General features: G+C 35.7%; 1 protein-coding gene across 1 annotated transcript in view; it reads left to right on the top strand.

Moving 5' to 3' along the window:
* SLX4IP (SLX4 interacting protein) overlaps positions 1-27490 on the top strand; it is a 79848-nt gene that overhangs the window by 4100 nt on the left and 48258 nt on the right. The window contains exon 3 of the mRNA XM_056357788.1: positions 2106-2154. Within this exon, the coding sequence (XP_056213763.1) occupies positions 2128-2154 (27 nt within the window). The 5' untranslated portion in view covers positions 2106-2127. The remainder of the gene's footprint in view (positions 1-2105; positions 2155-27490) is intronic.

Genomic DNA, 27490 nt, shown 5'->3' with positions numbered 1-27490 from the left:
ATATTTGGAATAGAAGCACTACATAGAGGTGTTTGTTTAGTTAAATATGATTACTGTTGAATCTTAACATCAAAATTACCTGTGTTATGCTACGTGGGTCTTTATCTCGTTTTGCACTTTTTTGAAGTTAAATAAGGATAATGACTGCATTTTGAAATGTGTATGTGTAGTGCCTGACAGAGACACGTATCACCAACTTGAGTTGTATCCTGAAATTTTGACAGCTCTATTGCAGTACTTTAACTGGAAGTATGCAATGAGAAATGAGTATGTCTTCCTGCATTCTTATTGTTTTCCTATACCGACTTCTACAAAATTGACTGGATTTCTACATCTTATTAAGAGACTAATCCTTTAAGATATTTTAGAGTGTAAAAGGCAGCTGTATTCAGTGTAGTTTCTGTTGCAGTTCGTCTACTGCAGGCAGTAGCTGCTGACACTTGTTTTTTCCTCTTGATTTTGAAGCTTGAACTGTATTGCTTGGGTTTTCTGTCCAATCCAAGTCTTGTCCTTGCCTGTTGCTATTGTTCCTATCCTGTGTGAAAATAGTGTATCTCAATTTTTTTTTTATTTCTGGGTTTTTGTAAATATTAATTTGGTACTATAGGGCCATTCCATGTCTCTTGTGCATCCTAACATTGTGGGGTTAGCTGGAAAGATTTTAATGAATTTAACCTAATTTTCTGCCTTTTGACAAGTGAATGTTTAGTTCCCATTTATGGGGAGAATGATGGACTTCCTCAGTAGTTTTAGGGGTACAATGGTAATTGTCAGTTTGGAGAGAAAAAAAAAGTTTAAAAACTGCAATTGATGTGGAAGGGGACTAGACTTGTGGTTTGGCTTGAAAGCCAACTTGAAGCTTGTAGTCATTTGCACGACGCAAGGTTCTTCTAAGGGGGGTGGAGTGATGGAAATCTTAGCAATTAATTGAAGGTTTCTTTTTGCATACAAGGTAGTGTGCATTTAACTTTCGGCATGAATTAATGCTTCCTGAGTTACTTGGAATGATCTGAGGCAAGGTCAGTGTCTGTGCAGCTAAACGTTTCACCCAATATCCTAAATCAAGTAATCTAAATTCTTTTGGGGATAAGCAAATAAAGAGGACATCCAAAGTTTGCTTCACCTTTGTGCAACCGCAATAATGCTCAGGTTACATTGCTTTATGCCTGTAGTAGTTTAAAATTGTAAATATGCGTTATGTGTATATATGCATGCTAGGTGAACTAGAAGCCATAGTTTCTTATTGCAAAAAAAAAAATAAAAAAAAATTGGCTGTGCTTTGTTCTTGAACTGGTTCAGTCTCTGACACTACTGGTTACCAGAACTGCAGGTAGTGAATGGGTGTTTCAGTTCGAAGTCTGCTTACTACTGCTTGGTCCAAAGGCAAAGTTTGGAAGTTGCTTAGTGTTACTGAGCCCCTGTTAAGAGAGCATATGGAGGATATTATTTCTATAGGGCCACTGATATGTGCAGGCTGATGTGAGCTCCCTAGCTAGGTAGAAACGGAGTATCCACAAGACAGGAAGGGATGAACTTGACGTAGAGAGTTGTGAGGACTCTTGATGGGAACACATATTATTTCATAGATTGTTTTTTCTTGAAAATACTACTTTTTAAATTTTGTGTGGTTTTTTCCCCCTCTTCATTCTTTCTTTCTTTAAGTTATGCAAGGGGATTTCGTGTGAAGGTGTTATTTTGAAAGAGAAACTAGGCTAGGGGCCATATACACAGAGACCAGTGGTTGAGACTAGTAAAGGAATATGGCAAGCTTAGTTTGCTGCTCTTTGAAAGGCTTTTTGAGGATAAATTATGTGGGTTTGTCTGTCTTGGTACTGGTCTGAAAAATAATTCTAATTTTGTGTATCATGTGTTGGATGTTAAGTGCCTGAACAGTTATGAGGTTCACTAAAGGAAACCAACACAGGTAGCTAAGTAATTATCCCTTAAATAAAAGTTTGCCTTGGTTTTCTTAAAGCAGAATATGGAGTTTGAAGAACAGTAGTAATGAAAAAAAAAGAGTAATAGATTTTAGAAATGCTTTTCAGTTGGTATGGAGATCTGAGTTTTTCTCTAGCGCTGATCACTTTTAATTGATGTTTTTGTAGGACCAGCTTCCACTGACCTGTCATGGCATCCAACAAATTTGTCATTAAGGTAAGTAGAATGTCATAGCTTTAATTAAAAAAATAAAAATGTAATACCACTTAGAATGTGTGTATCTTGACTTTAAAAGTTAATGGTGATGAGGTGCATCCTTCAGGCTTCTGGTCATAGTAGCATATTTTGTGTCAGCTTTTCTCTCACTTTGGAAGCAAACTTCTTGAATAGCTGCCATATCACAGGAGAGTGTGTCTGAGGTCAGCTGAAGATTAAAATCATATAACTAAAAGTGATTAGTTGTGTAGTTAAAATTAGAAATTGCATAGTTTCTCGATAAAAGTGTTTTCTACCTGAAATAAAATTTATGATTATGATTAAAATACGTGATTCTTCTCTTACTGTAATCTTGTAATATTCTTTGTGTACTTCCCAGATAATCTAAGAGTTCCTGGTTTAAGGCGTAACAATGTTTTTTAACTGTTTATCACTTGATTCATTTGCATCTTTTGTTGCTGCTTTTCCCATTTTCAGGGATTAGTTGTCTTATATCCAGTAAAATGCGATTGCAGTTTATTTTGCAGTATCTGACATTTGGTTATATATCCAAAGAACGATGCCTTTCAAAACATTCTGTAATAAACATAGCACTTCCTCATTCTTCTACCATAACTATTTCAGCTTATCAATAAGTAAAACTATTTGTTCAGTAAAAATTGTGAAATCCCATCTTTTGGACCTTCTGTCTTGTTTCTGTGTCTAGTGTAGTTTAGGTAATGCATACATTTTGAAGTGATTAGCACAATATATTATTCTCTTGGAAAATGTGTTTTCCAGGAATTTTCTTAACAGAGGAGACATTTTCCTCTGAGGATAAGCTTGGGTTATTTGGAGGGCAGCTACAAAAACCTTCCTGACTGATCAGGTTGTGGAAGCTGCTGAAGCTTTGTTTTTGTGGGTAACCAACCTGTTCAACAAACAGACCAAATGCTTAATTTTTGTGTGTTATGTGTTCTTTTCCAAGGAAAAATGCTGTCATTTAGTGGGACGTTTGCTTTAATCTTTTTAATGTTTAACATGATTGCAAACCTTAAATTGCCAGTATAATGTCTATACTATTCACTGCTTCTGAATTGATACAGGAGTTAGGAGAAATTTCTTTAATTTTGAGTATATTTTAGTTGATACGCTGAGTCTGTATGTCACCGATATGGGTAACAATAGGGGCTGAGCCTGAAGGCATTGTTTTTCTCAGCTGAGAACTCTCGATATCATCAATATTAGTGTAAGCACCCAAGAAAACAAGTGGTGTGAATTGAAACATCTTCGCTAGATAAGAAGCCTGAAGATGTTTGATTACTGACCTCCATTATTACAGCTTGCTGATTCAGCGTAGACACTGTACTGGTATTCAGAATGTACCCTGGCCATCACTAATGAGTTCAACATCACTGAGTATCTGAGCAAATGGATCGGTTCTCATTGAGCATGTGTTTGTATGTAAGGAATAGCACAGACAGAACTTCTGAGAGTGCTAATGAGATATTCTCTTTCTGATAGTATTTGAGAAATGAGGATACATTTTTGCATCTGCTGAATGCTGAAAATTAACTTTGCCTTGACTGAAATGTGTCAAATATATAATGTAAATATGTGAAAAGCTGATTGAAATGCACTTTGTGCACAGATGCTAACACTTATTAGACTGGGGATTTTGTGTGTGAATATTACCTTTTTTTCAGGACTGTTCAACTTTCACATAAATTTTTCAGGAAAGATCCCTGTGCCTAAGATTCTTCGTTAAAAGGCAGAAAATATTCTCACACCTTTCTGCAGGGGGAGTATAGAAAATACTATAAATTCTTACTTACAGGTTCCTTGTGTTTGAAATAGGGGTATTTTACAGTCTGTTTAGTGCATGCTTTGTTTTCTGTATTCTCTACTTTTAAGTTTTTTTGATTTTGCAAGCATGTGTATTTTAATCTTTTTGGTAAGATAGCGAAAAGTACAGCTTATCAGTCGTTCAAGTCTTAGCTGACTGGGGCGTAATTAAGAGGAAAACACCTATAATGTGTTTAATGGCTTTGCTTCTTAACAACATGTATTTGATATGAGTCTCTGTGCCTCCAGTGTAATGCTCAGTTTTTTCAGTAGAGGGAGTAGTTTCCTTATTTTTGAAAGGTGATCCTACCCTTGGTTTTATGGGCAATTAACAGCGATTGAAATAAAATAATTGGTGCAGTAAAATAGCTTTAAACCTTAATACAAAAACCTACAGTTAGGTCCTAAACATGCTTTCTTCACTTGCCAAGTGGCTGGATGCTATAGTGTTGTGATGTGCAATAGATAATATTTTATGCAAGTTAATTTGATTGGCAATTTACAATTTCAGGAAATAATGATACTTCATAAAGCATTGCATGGTAAAATACCCCCAAATCTGGAAAAAAACCCATACAAATTTAATTAAGTTTTCTCTGTGTGTTGCTAAAATATTTTACTGCTGTTCTGAGATATAAATCTTAACTTTAATTGGTGAGGCTTAAAGCAAAATCATGAACTCTGTATGGATTTGAAAAATAGCATCACTAGGGCCTTGTTTAAAATTTTGGACAAACTAGAAAGAATTGCTCTTCCAGAATTGTGTAAATTGACTTTATTCATGCCAAACTGCAGAGCTAAATTTAGTATTTTTTATGGCTGTAATAGAAAAATCTAATTTATGGTTTTCTGCAATTCATTCATTTGCCAAACACTGAAGACTAAGTTGTTCAATTCAATATAAGACAATTCAATAGCTCAACTCAAAAGGAAGCTTTTTTTACTTTGCCATTTCCTACTTTGAAAAATTAGGAGCTCTGTTCTGTCTCAGATTTGTAGGTCTTTGCTAGCACATAGATTAAGATAACTATAGTTTCGATGTTCCCTCTGGTCAGCCAGCATACTCTGCAGTCAGATTTTCAGCAGTGTTCCTTGTTATCAATTTAAAATACTGCCTGCTGGAAGTGTATATGAAACTTTTTGGTTATTCCTACTTCAGACTTTTTGCTTGCTTTAAATTGCAAGTTCCTTTGAAACAGCGAACATGTTTTTCTGTTTTATATTGGGCACAAAGATGGAAGTACTGGAAATGATTGGACAGAAAAATGACAGTGTGACTGTAATGTGGTCAATTTCCCCCTTTGTTTTGCTTTTGTATGTTTCCTTTGTTATGTTGATGTATCTTAATGTAACCATTAAGATACTGATTTATAACTAAAAGGCATCTTAACATCTGTCTCATAGAAGTACTGGATGAAAGAGAGTGCGGGTAGAAAGAATGTTGATTATAGGCCCTAACAGTAGGCAGAAGGAAATGGAAAGATATCTTTCCATCAGACAATACACTGGGATGTACTTAGTGCTGTACAGGTAGTTTTAGGGTCTGTTCACAGGTGTGTAGTATTGTTGTGTTTGGTCTGGAATAAGAAAGTGAATAGTTTAATTTGAAGAGGCTTTTTCTGATATTTCCCTGTGTTAATGTTAATAGATTTCTAATGATACGCTTCACCACATCGCTGGCCTTTCTAGTGCTTCCTTTTTTTTTTTTTTTTTTTTAGCTACCAGTTGAAAGGTAATACAGTGATAGTATCTCAACAAAGATTTCTGTATTGAATGTGCCTGTTTGGATGATTCTTAGGTGACATCTAGGTGGGATGGAGAGATTAAAGTTCACATTCCTCTGAAGTATGTCCATTGAATTAGCTGATCAATATTTCTGTATATATTTTGCCCAGTGAGAAAGTGGTATGTTTGCTTCTTGTGAGTTGTTTGGAGTGAAAAAAGCTAGGGAGATGAGTAGGTTTTCTAATCTTATTTATTTTCTCTCCTGTATAATGAGTAATGGAGGATAGTAAATGCATTTTACTGCTATGTTAAGACTATAGATACATGAATGCCGTGCTCTCAAGTAGAGAGCAAGAATAAGGAATACTATATGTGTTTAAAATTTTTTTGTGTGTTGTGACTGCTCAGAGTACAGATTATTTTCTTACATACATAGTTTTGAACTTGTTAGCATGCAGATTTCTAGTTTCAGTACTAGGGTTTTTTTAGAGTGCTTTGTTAAGATTACTAATAAATACAGTATTTTCTCATGCCCATTTCTTTTCCCCATTGCAAAACTAAGACATTTGTATAGGAAATTCTTGTACCTGGAGTATTCAACAAATGTTTCAATAGAAATGTGCTATAATTAGGTTTTCTGCAATTAGATGGCATTTGTAAAAGTATTCTAAATCTTCAAAGTAAGGTACTGGTGTTCTCCAAACTGATTAAAGGTTGTTGAATTTTACATGTTCTGTAGGTTCTTATGTTTGCTTTTTGGGTCTTCAAAAATTAAGAAACAGTTATATTAACCATTAAATAGTGGTTTTCTAGAGATGGAGTTCTAAAGTGGCATTGCTCAGAATAACTATAAATACAGGTTGGTTGGAATTGTTACCGTCAAATAGCATCATATGCTTCACTGGGCTGTGATATTTATTTCTATATAAATGCATAAAATATGATACTTGTCTAAAAGGGCTTAAAAGTCTTAAAGAAGAAGATAAAAAACTGGGTGGCAGGGGACAATATGGTGTAAGATAGGAAATAGAAAAACAGTGGATAGAGGGGCATCTATTTAGTTTTCTTAATTCTGCGTTTAATTCTCAATTTCATGGGACCAGATATGGAACAACTAAAGTGATGAGTAAATAAATCCCAGAAGAAAGAAACCAGGAACTTGGGAAGTAGAAAGGGGAGGAAAATTAAGTGTGTGATCTAATTCTGAACCTTCTGGAGTCAATGGAAGTTTCCTGACTGACCTCAGAGGATTAATTTTCAAGCCTAGGGAAATGATGAGTGGATGAAGAGTTGAGAGATTAAAGTGTTAGCAGAAGGAGAAAGGAATAGGAAGCCAGAGGGGTAAACATCAGTAGTGGAAACACTGCTTTCACGGAGATCACTTCAAATAAGGAATAAAAGGGTAGTTGAACTTGCATTACTTTTGTTGGTAATTCACATAAATCTGGTTAGTTTTAAAGGTACCAATTGTGCCAGAAAATTAGGCTTTTGGTAATTGTGAGCACTATACTGTTGCGGCAGTGATATGGGAACCTAAATAAACACCATATCAAGTGGTACTGATTTTTTTTAAGATGTAATTAATTCAAAGATGTAATCTCTGTAATATTTGCTGTAGGCTTTACTTCTGACCAGCGCTACCATATTTTACACCTCTACTCTTCTGCTCCTTAGAGATCTTGGTGGTACTGCCTGCTTGACCCCTGAGTCCAGCAGCGAAGGAAGAAGGGATGGGAAGCTTATATGCAGACTTCAGTCTCTGAGTCCAACAAAGCATCAGGGCTTAGCAGAGATGCTGCATGGGGTCACTAAACACCTTTAGGTCCTGGGAGAGGCTTCAGCTTGCACTGTAGGTGAAATACTTCGATTCTTTCCAGTGAGTTCAGATGGAGGTTAGTGGGCTGTGGGAGGTAAAGGGATCCATGTTTCATGCCGTACCTGGTAATGCTGTGTACAAACAATTTCAAGATGCAGTCTTTGCTCTTGATGTTAGTATCATGAAAATGCAATATAAAATATTTTTTAATTATTCATGTGGCCTCTCCCCACTCTGGACAACATAAATGGATTCCAGTATGTGGAGGTTATCTGAGGGTTTGATACATAAGTGTTCTGACTGGACTATGGAGAAGAGAGACTGTAGGAAGTGGACTGGGAGAAGAGACTGACAGCATATTTTTATTTTTTCCTTATGTTTCAACCATGTTGATCACAACTTCCTTAAAAGGAGTCTATTTTTAAAAGCAAAATTATTGCTTAGTTTCAATTCTTAAATAAAAGCTTTGTTTCTGGACATTTTGTGTTCCCTGCAGCTCTGATTCAGCTGTGACTCTGCAGTATTTTTCTTGACTCAATAGCCAGACTTTAAATGGTACCACAGGACATGGCACCCTATTTCAGTTCTCTGCTGCAGTCATTGCTAAGCATTGATGATGCTCAGCTATTGTGAAAACCCTTTAAACTGCTGATAAAATGATGACTCATGGTCACCTGATGAAAACAGATTCATTACCATGACTCCAGATACTTTAGATCCCATGTGTTTCACTTCCCACACGAGTTATTCTAAAAGGGATGACGATGCAGTTATTTTCTAACAGTTGACAGCTGCTCAATTAAGCTGTGACAATGTGGTTGGCAAAAACTATAAATTCCAGACTTTTTTAATAATAGTTTAAGGAACTAAAATCTGTGTGAGCTATGAAGAAGTCGCCAACATTTTTTGAAGTGTTATTTGGAGTGTTTTCTAATCAGATTATACATTTTAGAATTCATTTACCATTACTGAATTAAGTTCTTTTTACAGTGGATCTGACCCAAACCTCACTGAAGTCAGCGGGCTTTGGTTCAGAGCCTGTAGGAGTATATTGGTAGCACACTGTACCTAACTAAGGACATACTAATTTATTTTATAAACAGCCCTCCTCAGTTCAGTTTATCTGTCTTTTTTAAATGTAGTCTGTTTGTCTATAATTTAAATGTCTAAAGAAGTTAGATTGGAGAAATACTGGAAAGTGATACAGCCAAATAATAAAACATAAATCCAAAAACAAATTCCAATTTGAAAAGAGTAAAATGAAAAAACACAGTCCCTGTGTTGCCAACTTGTGATTACCCAGGGACTGTGAAAAGATTGATAAAGTGAAAATAGAACTATGAAAAAAAACATTAAATTAGACTTTAGGTGTGTATGATTCTGTATTACGAAGCAGAAAAAGGTTGTCAACAAGTAATTGAATGTGTAGGGTAGTGTGGGATGGCTCATTCAGGCTTATGTGATCAGGAGTTCGGTGATTTTTGCCTTACACTAGTTTCCCTGTGGTAACTGGAAATATTTCTAACTTGAAATGCTGTGAGACACCATGCGTAAGAAAATAAAAATATGAATTGATTTTGAATGTGTATGACTGAAAATTTTGCTAGAATGGATAATGATCATTAGAAAACTTTGATTTTTCTCTTTCTTTTTAAACAGATTTTGACTAATCAAAATTCATGCTTTAAAATTTAACGTGCAGATTCCTACACTTCTGTAGTTATATCTCCATTCCTGGGTTTTTTTCGATTTATTTTCCAGCTGACTCATTTCAGACTTAGATGATAAAAGTTATGTATTTATTCTGTAGTAAAAACTGGGGCCCATCTAGTTTGAGAAAGAATGGTCTGACCGAATTGAATGTTAACTTCAGATACTAAGAAAAGAAGGTGGGAGCGAGATAAATTTCTTAAATGCTAAAGTATCAGTCATACAAACTATGCCAACAAATTACATATGGGGAAATAATAGCTTGTTTGTGTGGTGGTGTTTTTTTCCCATGAATCTCTTTGCCATTTTCATTACCACAAGCAGTGTAGTAATGAAGAAGCAAAAAGTTGCAGATTTAATAATGAAATGTAGTAATAATGTCAGAAACACATTTGAAAAACAAGCTATGCTATGGAGTGAAATGGTATCTGAATTGACAAAAGAACTCCTACTACAGAAGGCAAGTTCTGTAGAGTTTATCTGTATCCTAGCCCTTCTCCTGTAGTATGTTGTTCTATCCTTCTGTTTTGTAACAGAATCTACTTTTGTCTTTGTGTGATACTGAATGAACAGAAAGAATAACCACTTTTACATAATGAAAAAACCCTAGATTTGCTGTAAAGGTTCCTTTAGTCATACAGACAATTGGTAAATGAAGATAGGTCTTGCCAAGCCATGGTGTCTGTACCTTTGCGTATTAAGCTAACCTACTTTTTGTTTCCCTGCTTCATAGAACGCAGTATTTTTAATGCAGCCTACACAAAAGACAACTCTGCCTTCTTACTACAAAACAGTATTTGTTGGTGAGAGATTTTCTCTTGGGAAAGTGGGGAAAAAGTCGTTTGTGGTCTAGATCATGTGCAGATGGTTTTGAATCAGAATCTTAACTTCAGTGATTTGAGTTCTTCAGGATGGTCTGTTCCTGTTGGCTATGTACACTTTGCTAGGGAATTATGGTCTGTTTATGAAGCCTTACAAGCAAGTGTCACCTTTCTTGGTTTTGTAGCTTCACTGAGGCTTTGCTCTTTCTGCTGTCTGTACATTCTACAGACAGAACCTCCTTGCATGAAATCCCAAATCTACAAGCTTCAGCAAAACAAAAGTTTTTATTCCTTTTTTGTGTAACCTACCATGTACATATGAAATAGCATTCAAGTGGAGGATCACTGTAAAGATGTTTCATCAAATGCTCATTGAAGAATAGTTGTTAGTCTTGAGGGAGAATGAGGGAAAGAACAGAGGTAAGAAAAAATGATGTAGTGGTTTTCACATGAAAAAATGTGACATACCAACAGAACGTTTTCTCCGCGTTTTCGTATTGTTGATGACTGAGATTTGAGGATATCTGTAAAGGTACTTCAAGACCTCTATCCTCATTTTACTCTAAAAACCTGTAAAATAACTAAACTAAGCTCTATTCCACATGCAAGGTCCTCTTTGCAAGGCCCTTCTGAGTTTCCAGGAAGTAGTAAGGTGCCTGGCATATCTGACACCACTCAACTGGTGAAACAATAGTTTATATAAGATACAGTTAAGTACAGCCTTTAAAGTTCAAGCCAATATTCTCCTATTTTAAACTTAGAGGGCTGTCTTTGTTCATTGAATATACTAGTGATTTAATAGCACTCATAATTAACCAAATATACATGGTCATGGTTTATCCTGCTTTGTATCATACAGATAAAGGCTGATAGAAGAGAAGTGTGTAGCTCTGAACATAAAATATTTGCTGAACTAAAGAGCTGGGAAAGAGCTGAGTCTTTGGCCATTAAGGAGGATCTGTTCAATGCCAAGATCCTAGGATTTGACAGTTGGTAGGATCATGCAGTACATAACTCTGCGTTCTTTATTTTGACATTTCTGTAGAATAAAAATAGGAAGGAGAGTAATATAAGTACCACTGCCATAGTGCGTTGCCTTGTCATAATAAGGTAATCTTCAGTAGTGGAAAACAAGCTTATAAAGAGTTATTCCCTTTGTGGTAGCCTGTAGGTCTCTGGTTCTTACTTTGCTGGATGTTAAACTGTTACATAGTTGCAGTCTGTGTCTTAGGGAATTTGCAAACAATTTAAAAGATGAGTAAGTCTGACACATCAAAAGTTGAAAATGAAGCCCATGATTTAAAAAAAAGCAATCAAACAAAAACATATTATCACCTCAAACAAGTACTGAGTCCAGAGTGTTTGTAGGATAATAAAAAAATACCGAAGAGCAGTGACTGGTGATTTAATCATCATTGGCTGCCATGGGCGTCCCAGCAGAGAAAAATCTTACAGGAGGATTTGGAATAAAAGAATAACATTGGTTTATAGATATCTTCAGAAAATTGTTAAAATTTGTCATTAGTTTTAAGTCTTTGTATGTCAATTTATGCATCTTTCAGGAAATGGAACCAAGTATTTTATTTTGCTTTTATTGGTGAAAACACAGGGTGGCTTTTAGAGGTGACATAAAAAGGCTTCTTAAAAGTCTCAAAAGACAAAATTAAGGAAAATGTTTCTTTGCCTGTGTTCCTTCACCCTACTACCTGGCAGGAAGTATTTGGTTTGTAGAGTATTTGGATACAGCTAGGAGTACTTGCTGATTATAGACTGAAAAGAGATTTAATTACAGATGACCAGCGTATTCTACATAGTTCAGAAAACTCTTTGCTAATTTGAAGTCATTTTCTGTAGGACTATTAGTGATGGGTCATGTGTTGCCATTGTTGTCTTAGAGGGGCCTATGTTATAAAGCGTGTAGAAACTTGGGATTTAGCCTGTTTTTGTAAATTCCTGTTTGAACTGTGTACAGATTCTGGGAAGGCAAGATCCAGTGATGAAGGATACAATAAAAAATATTGTAAGTTCAAAAGTGCAATAACACTCAGATATCATTAGAACCTACCTTTTTTAGAGTATCTTTTGCACACATCAAGAAATCTCACCGTATTTAAAGCTGTACACCTAGAAAATCACTTAAAGCTCTGTTGTTGGTAGCAACTGTTGTGACAAGGTGAGGCAGCTGTTACTCACATACCATTACGAGACAGCGTTCTCACTCCACGCAGAGAAAATGAAGGTGGGCAAAATAAAATTTCCAGATTTGTAAGTTGTCCAGGCCGTTGGATCTGTAACAAAATGTTATGAAGACTACTGATTCTCATAGACTGTTGAAACATAATAGAAAGTTTGATCTTCGTAGTGGACTACAAGTTCAAAACTAGTTTAGAAGGAGAAAATGCCTCTGGAATTACCAGCAGCATTGCTTGTCATGTTCCTCAGAGACCCACGTGTAAGCAGAGCCTTGCCTCACATTCTATTGCTCTTGCCAATTTGGTATTCCTCCTTTACATGGAGGTATTAGGAATAGTAGATTGTCAAATGCTTTAGCGTTTTTTAAGAAGCAAAAAGTGGAAAATTTCAGTATCACTATTAACTGTCTTCGGCTGTGGGCTCTTACGTGGAGCTTTTTGAAATGGTGCCTTAATAATAAGACAGAGCTGTGCCTACTCTTCAGAGAATATGGATGTTCCTGGAATAACTTTAGCTTGTATCCTCCTCCTGAGTGTTTCTATTCAATGTAAGAAGTGTTTGTGACCTTAACACCTGACTTCATCTACCTAGATACTAGTGACTTTACATAGATTCAAATGGTAGTTTCAGAATAAGCAACATAATGGTAGTTAAGAAGGTAAGCTCATTCACTGTGAACATCTGCTTTATAGTAATGCCCAAATCAAAATCTTCTCTGCTGCTGGCTGTCATCATGTTGGTACTTGATTTTGAAATACTACTTCTTTAATCTTTGGATTGCTATGCAGATTTAGTGGTTAGACCTTCGTCAGCAAGTGGTTTATATATTTCTCTAATTTGGCCATCTGCAAAGCAGTTCAGTGATCATCAAGATGTTTAGAACAGTTCCCTTGTCTTTTCAGTAATAGTTTGGATCTCTTCAAAAAGTTAGTATGCTCCATGTTTAAATGGTAAAGTAGTGAGATATTAGTCCAAATGTGTTAAAATCTATATGTAGTTTAAATGTGATGCTGTCTGTTATCTTACTAGAGAGGTGGAAACCAGCAAGGTTTCTTTCAAATGGTAGTTCTGTTGTGGGCTGTGTGATGGAGGTTCCCATGTAACTAAGGTGAGGATTCCAGGCTTCTCCACAAAGTGAAAATACTATAAAAATTCTATTCTGTTGAGAACTTATTCTCAGCGGTGAAGACCTCCTTTGCTTTTATTTTCATGTTTGTAGCAGCACCTTACAGAGACTTACAAATTGGGTGGAACTAGGGAAAGAGAGTAAAGTGAAAAGTGACAGGGATGCGGAGCAGGCTGTGGAAGGTCAGGGTCCTCTGGGGGGTGCAGCTTTGGGATAACTGTTGTTGAATAGCAGGGGTGTATGTTTGGCGACTTAAATTGCATATTATAAGCATGAAAATGTAATAATGTCCCATTAATATTCTAAAGAACAGATTGCATGTGAGCAGGTAATGAGATTGGAATGGTTATACTGCTACCTAAACAGAAAGAAAATCTGTCAGTGAATACTTGTGTATTCTGGAGTTTCCCTCAGTGACTTCTGTAGGAAGCTTCTACAATCTGGCATTATAAAAAAATAAATTCTCAGGCCTTACTTTGTTGTTTGCAGCTGTCTTCAACCATTCCATTAATGTTTCTGGACTACAGCAAAAGCCAAATGCTTACAAGTAACTCCACGCTGAAGAAATGCATGGCATAAAGCTCTATTTAACTAAAAAAAACCCAGAAAAACAACCAGCAAACCCCTAAACTCTCTGTTAAAAGAGTCCAGTCATGGTGGGCTACCATTCTTGTATTCCGCCTTTGCAAGATGAAGTTTGGTCTAGGAGGCCAGTGATATGAAAGCAGTGGGCACATCGATGAGGTGGTGCTAGCGGTGGTGGGGGACCCCACCAGTGCGGGGGGAGGCTCCAGCACCAGGCTGGGCTCAGGCAGTAGCTCCCGCAGGGGAGTGGTGGCCCGTGGCCCAGGCTTCACCCAGCCTGCAGCCTGACGTGGGAGCGAGACATGCTGCGTGGTTTTTACCTCTCCGGTGTGTTCAGCTAACTAGTCCCCCTCTTTCAAAGACAGAGAAATGGAAAGCGGCATTAGGTCACTTCAGTTCTGTCTAGTTAGAGCCTTACTGTTTCCTTTGAGGAAACTCAGAACCCCTTCCAAGGGTCATTTACTGTTTGTTTTTATAGTGAATTACCCTTCATATATATTTCTTTTCCAATGACTTCTTGATCATGTCTCTAATTTGGGAAGTAGACTTTTGGTGGCATGTTTATTTTTCTTAAAGACTTAGGGAACAGAAACACAACCTCATGAGGTATGTGTGTCCCAAATGGAATTAGAATGGTCCCACAATGTTAATTGTGTTAATCCATTATATCTGAGTTTTCCTTCTAATTTTAATCCTGTAATTTTAGTGAAGAAATGTTTTGCAGAACCTTGCTTTCCATATGCAAATGAACGGGGGAGCAGGCAAATAGAACCAGAAACCTGTCTCTGATCTTTTTACACTCAACATTCCTCATAACAAACTTTACTTTCTATCTGTCTTTTTTTTTTTTTTTTTTCTCAATTTGACCATAGAAATTTCAGCCATGGAAGTGCGGTTCACAGATAGATGCTGGCCTCTGCTTTTTATTGCTGGCTGTGAGAAGAAATCCCAATTAGTGTGAAAAATATTGAGAATTCTTGGATGGAGTGATTGAAGAAAATATTTTTATACTACATACTTGACTTTTAAAATTGCATGTTTTATTGCTAGGCATAGAGTGGGAAGATGGGACAGTTTTGATACCCTTTAGCTGTGGCAGTCTTTAGATCCATGTGTGAATAATAAAGCCACTAATTGATCTCTGTGTGTTGCAGATAGCTTGCATCTTCTTTCCCCTCATGGTTTCACAGTGCCCTCCTCAGTAAACTATGACAGCAGTGTAGGACTTCGGGTTTTATTATAAAAAAATAACATTTACCAGTAGTTTTGAAGAAATTCCAGTGATTTCTAAGTAAATCAGCAACATCAATTTATGGCAAAAACTTGCTAAAAATTAAAATTAGAGATTTAAGCCACTCATGTATTAGGGCTGTGATATCGTAGTTACAGTTGTAATAAAAATTAATTACATACATCTTACATGCTAAGAGAATGAGTGAAGTTACCATCATTGCAGATTGTCTTGGGTTTTAATGATGGCAATGTTTGTTGGTTTTAATTTCTTGTATTGGGTTTTTTTTTCCAAATTCTTTTCCTTTCTAAACACTTTAAAGAGAAGAAAAATTAACTTTTGTGAAATAAGAGTTCTCTGTTTACTTTTAGAAAAAGCTTTGTTTCAATTTATTAATTGCTTTATAAAAGGGGGTGAAGATGGAGGTATATGTATGTTGTAGTACTCATTTTAAGAAACTTAAATCTCACCGCTTCTAATATTGGCAGTCTGGCATTCATTGTAAGTATAATAGGTTATTTCATGCTGCTTCTCTTTATATTCATGGTTATGATACTGAAATGTTAAGACCACACACAGACAACAAGGTCTCTAGCCACTTACGCATGTAAACAGTCTGGCTTTTTACAAAGTGGAAAAATATTTCTTGTGCAGTATTTTAACATGATCAGCATGTTAAGGCTCAATCTGCAACTGTGTCAACATTTCTTTGGCTGTAACCATTAATTCTGTAGCCTCTTGATAATATGTAAAATGTGAAACTGGTTTGTTTACTACTGGGATTTGTCAGCAATTGCTGTCTGCATTTAGCTTAGTACTTTCAAATAGATAATAGATCAAAGAATTATTTTGCATCATCACTCTGGTTGTAGTAAAACAAAGGATTTTTTTTTCTAGCTGGCTTTGGGCTCTTTAAAGGAATATTGGAGCAATAAATTTCATAAATATTGTTCTTATATCAGTTTGTTAGTAGGCACAGGTACAATACTTTAAGATTCTGTAACTACTATTTGACATTAATTTTGCTATAGAGACAGGAGCATACATCTGTTTCAGACCTTTGTTATCATGAGATTTGGCATGGCTTCAGCACACCAAGGATTTCTTGTTTTGTGTAAATTTTTTTGTAATGAATGCACGTTTTCAGCATTCTTTTTACCATTAGGAACTGCAAGTGCAGTGGTCATGTGCAATGTTATTTGAGTGCCATATCTTCACAAAGAATTATGAAGACTACAAGTTCTGATAACTATTCTTCATTTATTTATAGTATGGAGCTAGTAAGAGTAAAAAGGCATAGAAGCATTTTTATGGATATCATATCTAGTCAAACAATAAATACTTGTTTTTATATAGCGTCTTTGATGTCTGTTCTCAAGGTCTTTATTAAGAATTTATGAACTTAGATTCAGCATATCTTTGAGGATTTACAGGTACCAAAAAAATCCCAAACAAACCTCAGAACTTAATAGACACATCTACCAAACTTTGGTAAGGATATTTTTGTTTACTTAGTAGGCTGTCTAGTCACTAAATAAAACTTGCCACTGCTCCTGAGAAGGTTGCCATTAATTAATTCCGTGATCTCAGGGGCACTGAATTAAAATGTTAAGCTTTTCTTGTAAGTTTGTACAAATTGAAGTATTTGTTTTCTATGAGTATTTTATTCAAGTGAAAAATAATAGTATAGTATAGAATGCGCACTGATCTCTAAGACTGCCACTTTAAAAATCTCAAAGACAGAATTGCAATATAGATGAACTAAATTACTGGGAGGAAGTTCAATTTTATGAACAGTCAGGTTATAGAATAAGCTATTATCTGAAACTCTTAAAAGGCAAACCTGCATTTTTAAAGTCAGTATTATAAAATATTTAATAAATATGTCAGTATTACTATAGGAGGTTACTAAAACTTTCAGTTGGTAGGTCACTATCCTTTAATTTTTAAGACTTAAATGCTCTTTGCTGCTTAAATTCTGTTACCATTACTGAATACCACTCAGGCCAGATGTTTTGTAAGTGCTAAAATTTGAATGAGTCTTTTGCCCAGTAAAAACCAAACATACCATTCTCCCAAACAGCATAAGAACAAAGAGAATGTGTTTCATCATTCCTGTTCAGCTGTCTGGCCCAGCTTCATTTCCTTTGATGGAAAAATGATAAATAGAAATTACAAAGGGAGGCAGCAAATGATCATTATCTGCTAGTTAAAACTAAATTCATGATGGCAGGGTTTTTTTCCAAGATTTTAAACATTTCACTTAAATTGTGAGTTTTGTGCAAAGAATTTTAGTACGGTAATTGGAACAGAATATTATTATTTTTTTTTACAGAACCAGATCATCTTCTAGCTGTATGTTACGGTATTGTAAAGCAGCTTCTTTAGAACTGTTCCTAATAATTTTAGGGTTTTTTTTACCCTTCCAATGGCTACTGACAACATTTGGCCTCTTCGATACATATATATATATGTACTGTATAATATTTATGTGTTTCTGTATTAATCTGTATATTTTTAGATATATTAAAAAGTTATTTTTTTACTTCATTTTCCCCTGCAAACAGTAAATTTTGGACATGCTTACCAGCTATGTATTCTAGTATTTTGAATGGTAACAAGCCACAGGCTTTAAGAAGCGACAGTAATTGTAAGCTGTTTTGTGATGAGCCCTTTGCCAATGGTTTCACAATCTTCCCACCAAGTTATACACATCTGGGAAAATCAGTTCACATTTATTCACTAAATTCAATTTTTAGGGAAGAAAACTCTGTTGAGACTGATCTTAGTGGGCCCTGCTGGGCTGGATTTTAGAAGGGGAAAGATGGAGGCTGTCTAATTTGAAAGTAAAAAAGAGAAAGGGTGGGATGAGTGACCGAAACAAAACAAAAAACCACCCACCAACAACAGCAAAAGGCAAACAAACCAAAACCTGCTGAAGATCCTTATTATTTATGTGGCAGAGACTGCAGGTGGCTGACATGAGGATGGGCTAAAGTGATTCAGTAGTCTGGGTGAAGAAAAGACTGATACTTAAGGAGAGGAGTGGAGCAAGAATGAAGAGAAAATTAATGATGGACGTCAACACTAGAGCAGGGATGTGCAGGTAGTGTTAAACTGAAAGATGAACTAAAAGATTGAACGGAGAGAAGGTTAGGAACAGGGGAGAATTCTCCTGCTTGCCCTTTGTTTTTGCGAAGTATGGAGCAGGGGGAGTAAAACAGCAATTGGTGATGGCTTGATCATGAGATGAGGATTGGGAGTCGTAAACAATATTCCAACGGATGGAAAATCTTGAGTGGCAAGATTAACTGGTCAAAACATTGGTTTTGGCAGCTTGGAATGGGGAAGAGATTAGGAATACCCAGGTGCTGGCAAGTGTCGATTTGGGGGGATGGTGGGCACGGTTGTCTGCTTTATAGTCTGTGCTGTCTTTTGCACAATGGAAGGAGAAATTCAGGCCCCTGAAGTGAAAAAAAGTTGCAAAATGTTTTATCTTTCTCCAGTACTAATCAAAAGAAAGGATGATGGTTTGCTGTAGATTGTATTGGTTCAATGGGCAGAGACTTCTGTGGTGCTTCCAATCCTGCTGATTTCCCTGTGGGAGTCAATGTATCACCATATGGTAGATTTTCCTTAATTAGTTGTCTACCTGCTCTTACCAAGGTCCTACTCAGAAACTGTTTAACTTTGCAGTCATCTAGGTGCATGTGTGATGTCCTTGGCCTTTTAAGTCTTTCTGTAGTATATTGTGACTGTGTTTTTAGTTTGTCACGGCATCGCTTTGCGTGTTTTTCAGACAAAGAGATGAACAGTATCTATGTAAGGCTGGAAAAAACAAAAATTCACTTCAATGTGATATTCTTACAGGAGTAAGTCTTTAAAGGTGTACTTAACTGGCATATAGCTAAAGCTATTCCGGAAGTTCCAGTTTTCAAGACATTTGTCTCCTAGCTAATCCTACTTTTAATCAGTTAATGGAGGATAAAATAAATTTGCATAATCTCCACATCCTCAGCAGTATAGAAGGACAGTATTTCTTTGAAAATAAAACAAACCCCTTTTAAAACAGGAAGTCTGTATGACTAGATTTTTTACGTTCTTAGTTCATTATGTTTCTATCATCTATGGTTATATAAAAGGTCTAACATTTTATCCAAAAAGTGTATATTTCTTTTAATGGCTTTTAAAAACTTGTATATTTGCCTGAATGTTTCAAAAATGCTTGGTTGATAAATTGCAGAATATTTTTTTAAGGTGCTGTTGTTTTTCATTGGTTTTCTGAAACATCAAATGTAAAATTTTGGTCTGTGAAGAACTTTGCACTGAATCCTATCAATAACTTTATTTTTGCTAGTCAAGCTAATTCAGTTATTCATGACTTTACTGTATAATTTCAAGAAGACGTAAATTTTAAGCTCCAGATCACTTTTTTATCTATTAATTTCTATTGTAACTATTTCCCAGTATTCTTCACCCTAATGAAGGAAAGGTTGAAGGCCGTATTTAATAACTTAAAAGCCAGCAAGATTTGGACTATCTAGTACTTCTGTCATGTGATGATCATTAATATTAATGAATGAATATGTTTACACACCCTGGTCTCTAGTATTCTCTTTGATGTTAATTACTGTACAGTAGATCACAAATTCATTCTTGGTGTCAGACAAGTAAGGAAAAACTTCCTCTTCATTTAACTGTGTTCCTTGGCAACATAGTAGGTCTTATTAGTTGATTAACTAAATGTATTTTTGCTATTTTCTGTATACAAATACTTGTTTTCTGTCTTTTTAAAAAGTTCTGAGTGGACCTTTGTTACTAAGTTGAAGCAAAAAAATAATATAAAGCTATAAATACATGGCTTATATGTAAGTATAATGAAGTTTAACGACATTCTATGATTTCATGATGAAGCAAAGTTCTTTTTTTGTCTTCCCCTTACTAAGATAAAATGGACAGTGGTTCACTTGTTTCTGTCTCTGTGGTACTCTGTGTTCCTGACACTGAGGAACTATAATCTGTCGTGTGCTGTCATCTGTTTCTTCATTCCTTCTAACAGACAGGTGTAAGCCTAGCATACTATCAATTTTTATTTTTTTTTTATTAAAAATGAGCTGTTGCTTTCCAAGGGGTAATTCCCTCTGTCTGTAATGGTTGGGGTTTTGTTTGTGGTTTTGTCTTTTTTTTTAAACCATGGAAAAATTTAGGGGTTTTTGCTTCATTTATAAAGTATACTCTGTCCTGTATTAGCCCTTTAAAAAGGTAGGCAGTGACAACTCACCCATGGCAGTCTAGCTTTGCAGTTACTGTTGCAGATCCTTCGTTGGTGTACTCTTACCAGCCGTTGTTTTTTTGGTGCGTGTTTTTTTGCAACATGTTTTTCTGCAATAGTTTTGCTCCTGTGATTTTCACACTTAAAATTGTATGACAGCTGTGGGTTTTTTTAAACCAATGAAATCACATTATATTAGTAGCATCGACGATCACATATTGTAATACAAAATTTCTGACTACTGGTAGGCATTGCTGAAGTTCTATCAGAAATGTTAGTGCTGTACACAAAGAGGCCTTTCCGTCTTGTCAACCTTTCTTTTTGAAATTAGTGGGTTTCCAATAACATGGGTACAGGTGAATTTTGTAACAGGAAGAAAAGAAACTTTCTGACCTGTAACATGATCTGTCTATTGGAAGAAGAATGCTTCATAGATCTGTGTAGCTACTGCCCACAGAGGGTAAAACCTTCACACAGGATACTACTGTTGCATTACCTTTAGAAGAAAGGCAAAGTGTATTCCCTAAAAATGACCCTGAAATTCATGGCTAAATGTCATGAGCAAAATGCAAGTAGATTCACACTACTGAAGCAGATGAAAAGTTTTAAAATATTAGAGTTGCATGTTTTCTGAGATGATTATTCATCTTATTCAACTGTTTTAAAAATTTAATCAGTGTGAAACTTCTGAATGTGCTTGTTTGTACATATCGGCAGGTTTCAAGATCCTGAAGCATATTTTCTGTCCTCAAGTACAACAACTTGTCTCTAAATGTGTGTCTGTAAATTTTCTGCGTCTATGCAAAGAAGTTACAATGGCAGAATTTGACCCCGTCTTTTAAAATCTATTCTTTTCCATTACTGCTACTGTTATTTGTATCATTTGTTTCTGTAGTGGAGATGGATTTTTTTTTTAATTAGACTTTAAAAAAATTACTTAAGCAGCTGTAACCAGAAATACATATAGGAATCTTTATTTGTTAAAAGGGATTATGAAAACAAGGTAATTAAACATGATGCTGCATTGTAAAAGCTGTCTTAAACAAAGTCTTAAAAACCCACTTCTGTATTATGCCAAATTGATCTTTAGTTCTGCTGTTTCTGTACGAGTAAAAGTGCTACTGGCAGATAAGGTTTATTTCTATAGATTCATGCAGAAGTTTCTTCTAAAACCTCCAACACTTTCTCGTAATACTAAAGTATAAATACTGTCAGGATATTTAAAACAGTTATTTCATTTCCCATGCATGTTGAGTGATAGTGCTTTTTAAAAATCCTTGGAAAGCAGACCTAAATACAAATCTTGTAATGTTAAAACTTCAATGGAAAAGACTCTGGCAGGTTACATTTCTTTCATACTTTTGTGTTTTCTTTGAAAGAAAAACTTTCCCAGGTGGTCATTGCAGGGTACTGAATGCGACCAGTAATTTTATGTAAGCGTTTAAGTTCATAGCCCCTGCCAGAATTCCCTATTTGGTTATTGGATTCATTGCAAAGAGTTTTTAATTTTTTACCACTATCTTTACACTATTAAATGAATGCAAGTTGAGGGTAAGATTATCTGCAAAGGTCATAGTGAAACTTGAGGCATAATGGACAAAGTATACTTACTGAGGCTGGAACTAGAAATAAACACACAAAGGAAAGTATATGGCCATACTGATTGTTATAAATTAAGTGTCAAGGTTTCAAATCTGGGAAAGTATCATCAGAATTTATAAAGTTCTATTTAAATAGTCCATTCTCCTCACTTCAGACATCTGTTACTGGTTATTGTTTGAGTGACCACCATGTACATTATACAAAAAGGAATGTGTTTTTTGTAAGATCTCTGCTAATGTGGCAGATAAAATCCCAGTGTTTGATAGCAGTGCCAAAGGGCAAAGAGGTGCTGAACAATATTCCTCATCTTTACCATAACTTTCCTTCCTGGAAAAACAGGCTTTGACAGTGGGAAAATGAAGACAGAGATAAGGAGAGGTGGAAAGAGGCTTGGGAACTGAGAGTGATATAGACCAGAACTGTACTTCAGCAAGCAGGGGGGAAAAAGTCTTTTCTTATGCTGATGCACCAGTAATTATTTTTTTTTTGTCAATTACAAATTTGTGTTATATCTCCTTGCTATGGTAATAAATTAAAAGGACTAACAAGTTAATAAACAGTTGTTTTTGTTGGCATGTGGTATAAACTGGGTCTACTTTTACAGCTCTCACAAGTGACTGTTGACTTTTTTAAAAGAAAAATGTGCTATTTTTATTAATTTAAAATGCTGATACCAGTCTCAAAATTTCACTTTTCAGAGGAGTAAAATTGGAACTTATGGAAATTTACTCCTTGCAAGATATGAAGCAGTTGACAATGATGGTTATCTTGTTTTTGTTGATTATGGGCATTAAATTCCCATGCAGCAGGTGGGGATGTTTGTTGTGTGTGAGCTGTATTTCTTTTCCCCCTTTACAGAGCTAAGCAGGTAGATACAGGTTATGGAAAACTAGGTGTACTGCAGACTTGTTAAGTAATCCGGTTTGTTTTCCATTTTAACATATTGCTGGATGTACATAAACATTGCAGTTAAGCAAAAATTTAATTCAACTAGGTGATATCTTAGATGCTCATTATTAGATGGCATACTTTACTGAGCTGCTCTTTTCTGTCAGTCTTACTATAGCACTCACCTGTTCAGAATGTGTTAAGGAGGAATTGTGACCTTGGCAGTCATGGAGAAAGCATTAGGAGACCTATGGCAATTTTTCATGATAGGCTTGCTGATAGAGCAAGGAGAAAAAAAAAAATCTGTTAAATGTAGAAATTTATGTATTTTTGGCTAGAACATTATAAAAATAAAAAATTACGGGATTGTTCTATGCGAGATTATAATTTTATGTAGAGGTGGTGGTGGTGAGCAGCAGTTTGGTTCAGTATGGGGTGAATCTGGGAGGCAAGTGAAGCAGAACGAGTTTCCTGAGGGAGAAGGCACTAGCCCGAGCATGATTCTCGCTCTGTATTTGCACACAACAGGAGAAGGTGCTAAGATGCATTTGTAGAGTTTTGCTGTTTGCTAAGATGTCATTAGAGCCAAAATTTTTGAAACAGATGTGCTAACTTTGAAAACTAATTTTCCAGTTTAATAATGTTCTTAGTTGCAAAAGAAACAATGGAGTTTAATATAGTTGTCTATGTTAGTTAGTTTGTACTCTGCACTGGAATAAGCACACAGAAACCTGGATTTTAGCATGTGTGTGAATAATGAAGTTTGGCAGATCTTTTTAAACTGTTCTAGTTCTATTTATTTGAGAGTGCCTGGTATGATAGGACTAGAAAGTTGTCAGATCAGTGTCTAACATCTTAGCAGGCAAATTAGCACAAACTCCATTATGGCAGAATGAATGGATATACAGATGTGTGTTGTACATTGGGGAAAAAGGTAAAAGATCCATTGTAAAGAGAAGTCATGCATCACAGCCTTCTGGCTTCTTTACAGTCACTGGCAAGAGGGGCAGGGAAATCTGGTTGGTACAACCCATTTAGATTCTCCAAAAGTGATTGACAAGGTGCCTCACCAAAGTCTCTTTTAAATGAGCTTGAGAAGGGAGGTACCTACATAGATTACCTGGCTGAAGGATAAAGGTGGATGGAGGCAACAGTGGAGCTGAACAGGGAACTGTGGCAGACACTGTATTTGTAAATGACCTGAGAAGAGAGCTGAATAACAAGGGCATACAACGAAGTATTGCAAAACATCTCAAGGCTGTTCAGTGACTGTACTATTAAATGACAGATGAACAGGTAACACGATGTATGTGGGGATGAGGGAGAACACCTTCAAACTTACGGATGCAAAGAATGACTTTTTAAAGTTTATAATACGTTCTGAAAGCATCAGCTCAATTCACAGCAGCATTTTAAAAAGCAAAATCAATTTGAGGAATTTGTAGGAACGGAATGAAGAAAACAGAAGTTAATACCATCGCTGTGCCATGGCACAAATTGAGGGCACATCTACTTTTTAAACACTATGTATGCTTATAGTTCTCCTTAAGTGGAACTGAGAGAATTAGAGGTGTGGAACTTCTTCAGTATAAGGAGCAATTTAACACTCTTCAGCCTGGAAGAGCGAAAAGCTGGAGGTGAGTGGGTGGGGAATAATAGTGGTCTATTAAATTATGAATGGCAGGTAGAGATAAATAACAAATGACTGCTTGTTCTAATTTAACAGCCAAGGATATTTAATTAAACCAACACAATAATTTGAAATTAACTATAAGATACAATTCTAGTATCTGGATCTGCTTGCAACAGGATATTGTGGATGCAAAAATTCACACAGTTTTATGAACCAGCGTAACAAACTCTGAGAGAAAACGGTCACTGACGACTTCTAAATACAGATACAGCCTATGGGATATAAAGCCCCGGAATATCACGTTGCTGAATGTCTAATACATCTACTGAGGAAAGTATCATTATTTGTTAATCTTTTTTTGACCTTTTCCTGTAGACACCTACTGCTAGTCACTGTCAGAGCATATGGGTCACTGTGGACCTTTGGAATGACCCAATATAACTTTTTCTGTATTTAAAGTATACGTTTTGTTACATAAAATCGACACTATTTATAATTTTCAGTGATTTTAATGTTTTCCACGTGTGTTAGGATTGATGCTAATTATCACTGGAACTTTTATAATTGTGGGAAATATTTTCCACATACTCTCAATTAGTAATGTAATCCACAGGAAATTTGAAAAAATTGGCTTTGAAATGTAAAACTTCAGCTTTTATAGAAATGCATTCCCAAATATCAATAGAAATCCTAGGTACTAATAGTCCTTAATATTACTAAAATGATGTCCTTTCTTTGAGGCAGCAGCTTTTTTTGATCTCAGTCAAATAGTTAAATATTTTTTGAGAATAACTCAGTCCTTCTAGCGGTTTTCCGCCCCTCTAGCTTTAAAATTGGGCTTCTCTGAAATCTTGGGATCATGTTGTTTCTATTACATTTCATAATAGGTGAAAATGAGCAATGTGTTACCCATACTGTCTGTACATTGTATTAAACCCAAGTGTTTTCCCTTGAGTTTTCATTACTTGATTGACCACATGTGAATGTGATACTTATCAATGCACATAGTGTGAAAAATAATTATAGAAACTGACAAAATCAGTTATAGATTAAACTATACATGTGTAAAGTACTTGAGTTTATTTCTTTCTATGTTCCTTCAATGTTTGTTTTCCTGTTAAAAACAATCACATGTAGTTTGGATCTTCTTCTCCCCAATTTGAAAAGACTTGTTGTTTAACTCATTTGTAAAAATCTTGAGAAGAGAAATGGTAGGCACTTAACCCCCCAACCTGAGAAACTGAGTTGTAGAAAGAGGAAAATTTGCAGGAGTCACTTTTTGTTACAAATTTATGTGCCTCCTATGTGCATGTAAATACTGAGTATCATGTGTATAATCTAATCCTGTACACGCCTGTCTTCCTTGTAGGCAAAAGTAATGTGTTATTGGGTGCATCCTGAAGGCCCGATGGTGTACTCTTTCAGCTGTATCTGATTACAGTTAAGGACTAGTGATCTGCCACCTGCTTTTCATTGCCCTGGTCTCCTACCAGAGGTTACTGCTTAAGTTTCCTAGAAGAGATACATGAATAGTCACTCCATATTTATTTCTATCAAACTCAATAGTTTTTGGTATGCATTTTGAAACAGATGTTGTATCGAAACTGGTTTATTTAGGGGACAGTTGAACCTGTTCAGTTCTGGAAGTGGTAACCTCTGGAAGAAGTAAGATGGAGGCAGAGTGGGCAAGGAGAGAAAAATGGGGAAATGGCTTCCTTAGCAGATTAAATTTTAATCTAAGCAGCCTTTCTGGTGACAAACACCTCTGCCTGGAATCAGTGATCTGTTTCACAACTCTTCAGTGTTAAACTGTGTTAGTATTTTATGCATTTTTATGAGTCAGTTGTTGCTCCTATTCCTTTTGTATCCATTTTTCTTTTTATTTATGCACAAAGTCTATTTATTATATGCTCTGTTAAATACCGATTGAAAATAATTTTGCCCTTGGACATTAAGCAAAGTAATACACATATTCCTTTGCTTTCCAGCTGGTAATTCATTGAGGGTTTTGCTGATCTGTTTCCATTTTGAAATACAATGTATTCTCTATCCATTTGATTCTGTTTTTTCAGCAGTAAGATTTAGAGTATCGCTTGGTCACTTGAAAGGCTCATCGGTTTCTTCCCTTCTGCTTCTGTAGATAAAGCATTGATTATTTTGTTGAGCTTTCCTCTGCTTTATGTTGACTAAATATGCTCCCATTTAATAGCAGGATTTTGTCCAAAGGGTGTCACTTTTGCAATATGCCTCTTTCAGAAATGAATCACTTTTCTTACGTTATTTCTGAAAAAGCTTTCATGCAGTTCTGAAATTTTCCTGGCTTAGCTTTGTTTTGAAGACAAACTAGTTAAAACACAAAGTTAAAAGGTACTACTTTTACGCACTTGGAAAATGTAACATTTCAACTACTTAACCAAGTTTAACAATATTAAGAAATTTGGCTTGCTAGTACTTTTTTTGCAAATAAAAAAATACTTTTGCTTTTTATGTATTTGTCTCAAAGTCTGAGCATGTGTAATCGATGTATCTTTAATCTGTTAAATTATTTTGGCATAAAGATTTAACATCTGCAAATATTTTATATTGAAACATGGACTGCAGATGTTTGGTTTTCTGTTACCTCTTGCTTCCCACTTCAGTAGCTGCATGCTGCGGTAGGTAACATCTTCATGAGAGGGTGGAAAGGAAGTAAATTTTAGGGCAGGTGAGACCTTGGCTCTTAGTAAAAAAAAGGAGTGAGAGGCTTTGTGAAATAATAGCAAAGTTGGGGAACATGGAACAATTTCCTGCGTGGGACCTGCCCTCACTTCCCCGTTCTGTTTTTGTGAGAGGGAAGTCGGCCCATCCCTGCAGCTGTTGTACAATAAACTTACATCAAAAGATACTGACTGTGGGGTCTTTTTATGTTAA

This window comes from Falco biarmicus, chromosome 12 (genome assembly GCF_023638135.1).
Source record: "Falco biarmicus isolate bFalBia1 chromosome 12, bFalBia1.pri, whole genome shotgun sequence".
Classification (NCBI taxonomy): Eukaryota; Metazoa; Chordata; class Aves; order Falconiformes; family Falconidae; genus Falco; species Falco biarmicus.
This window is presented reverse-complemented; position numbering and strand designations above follow the sequence as displayed.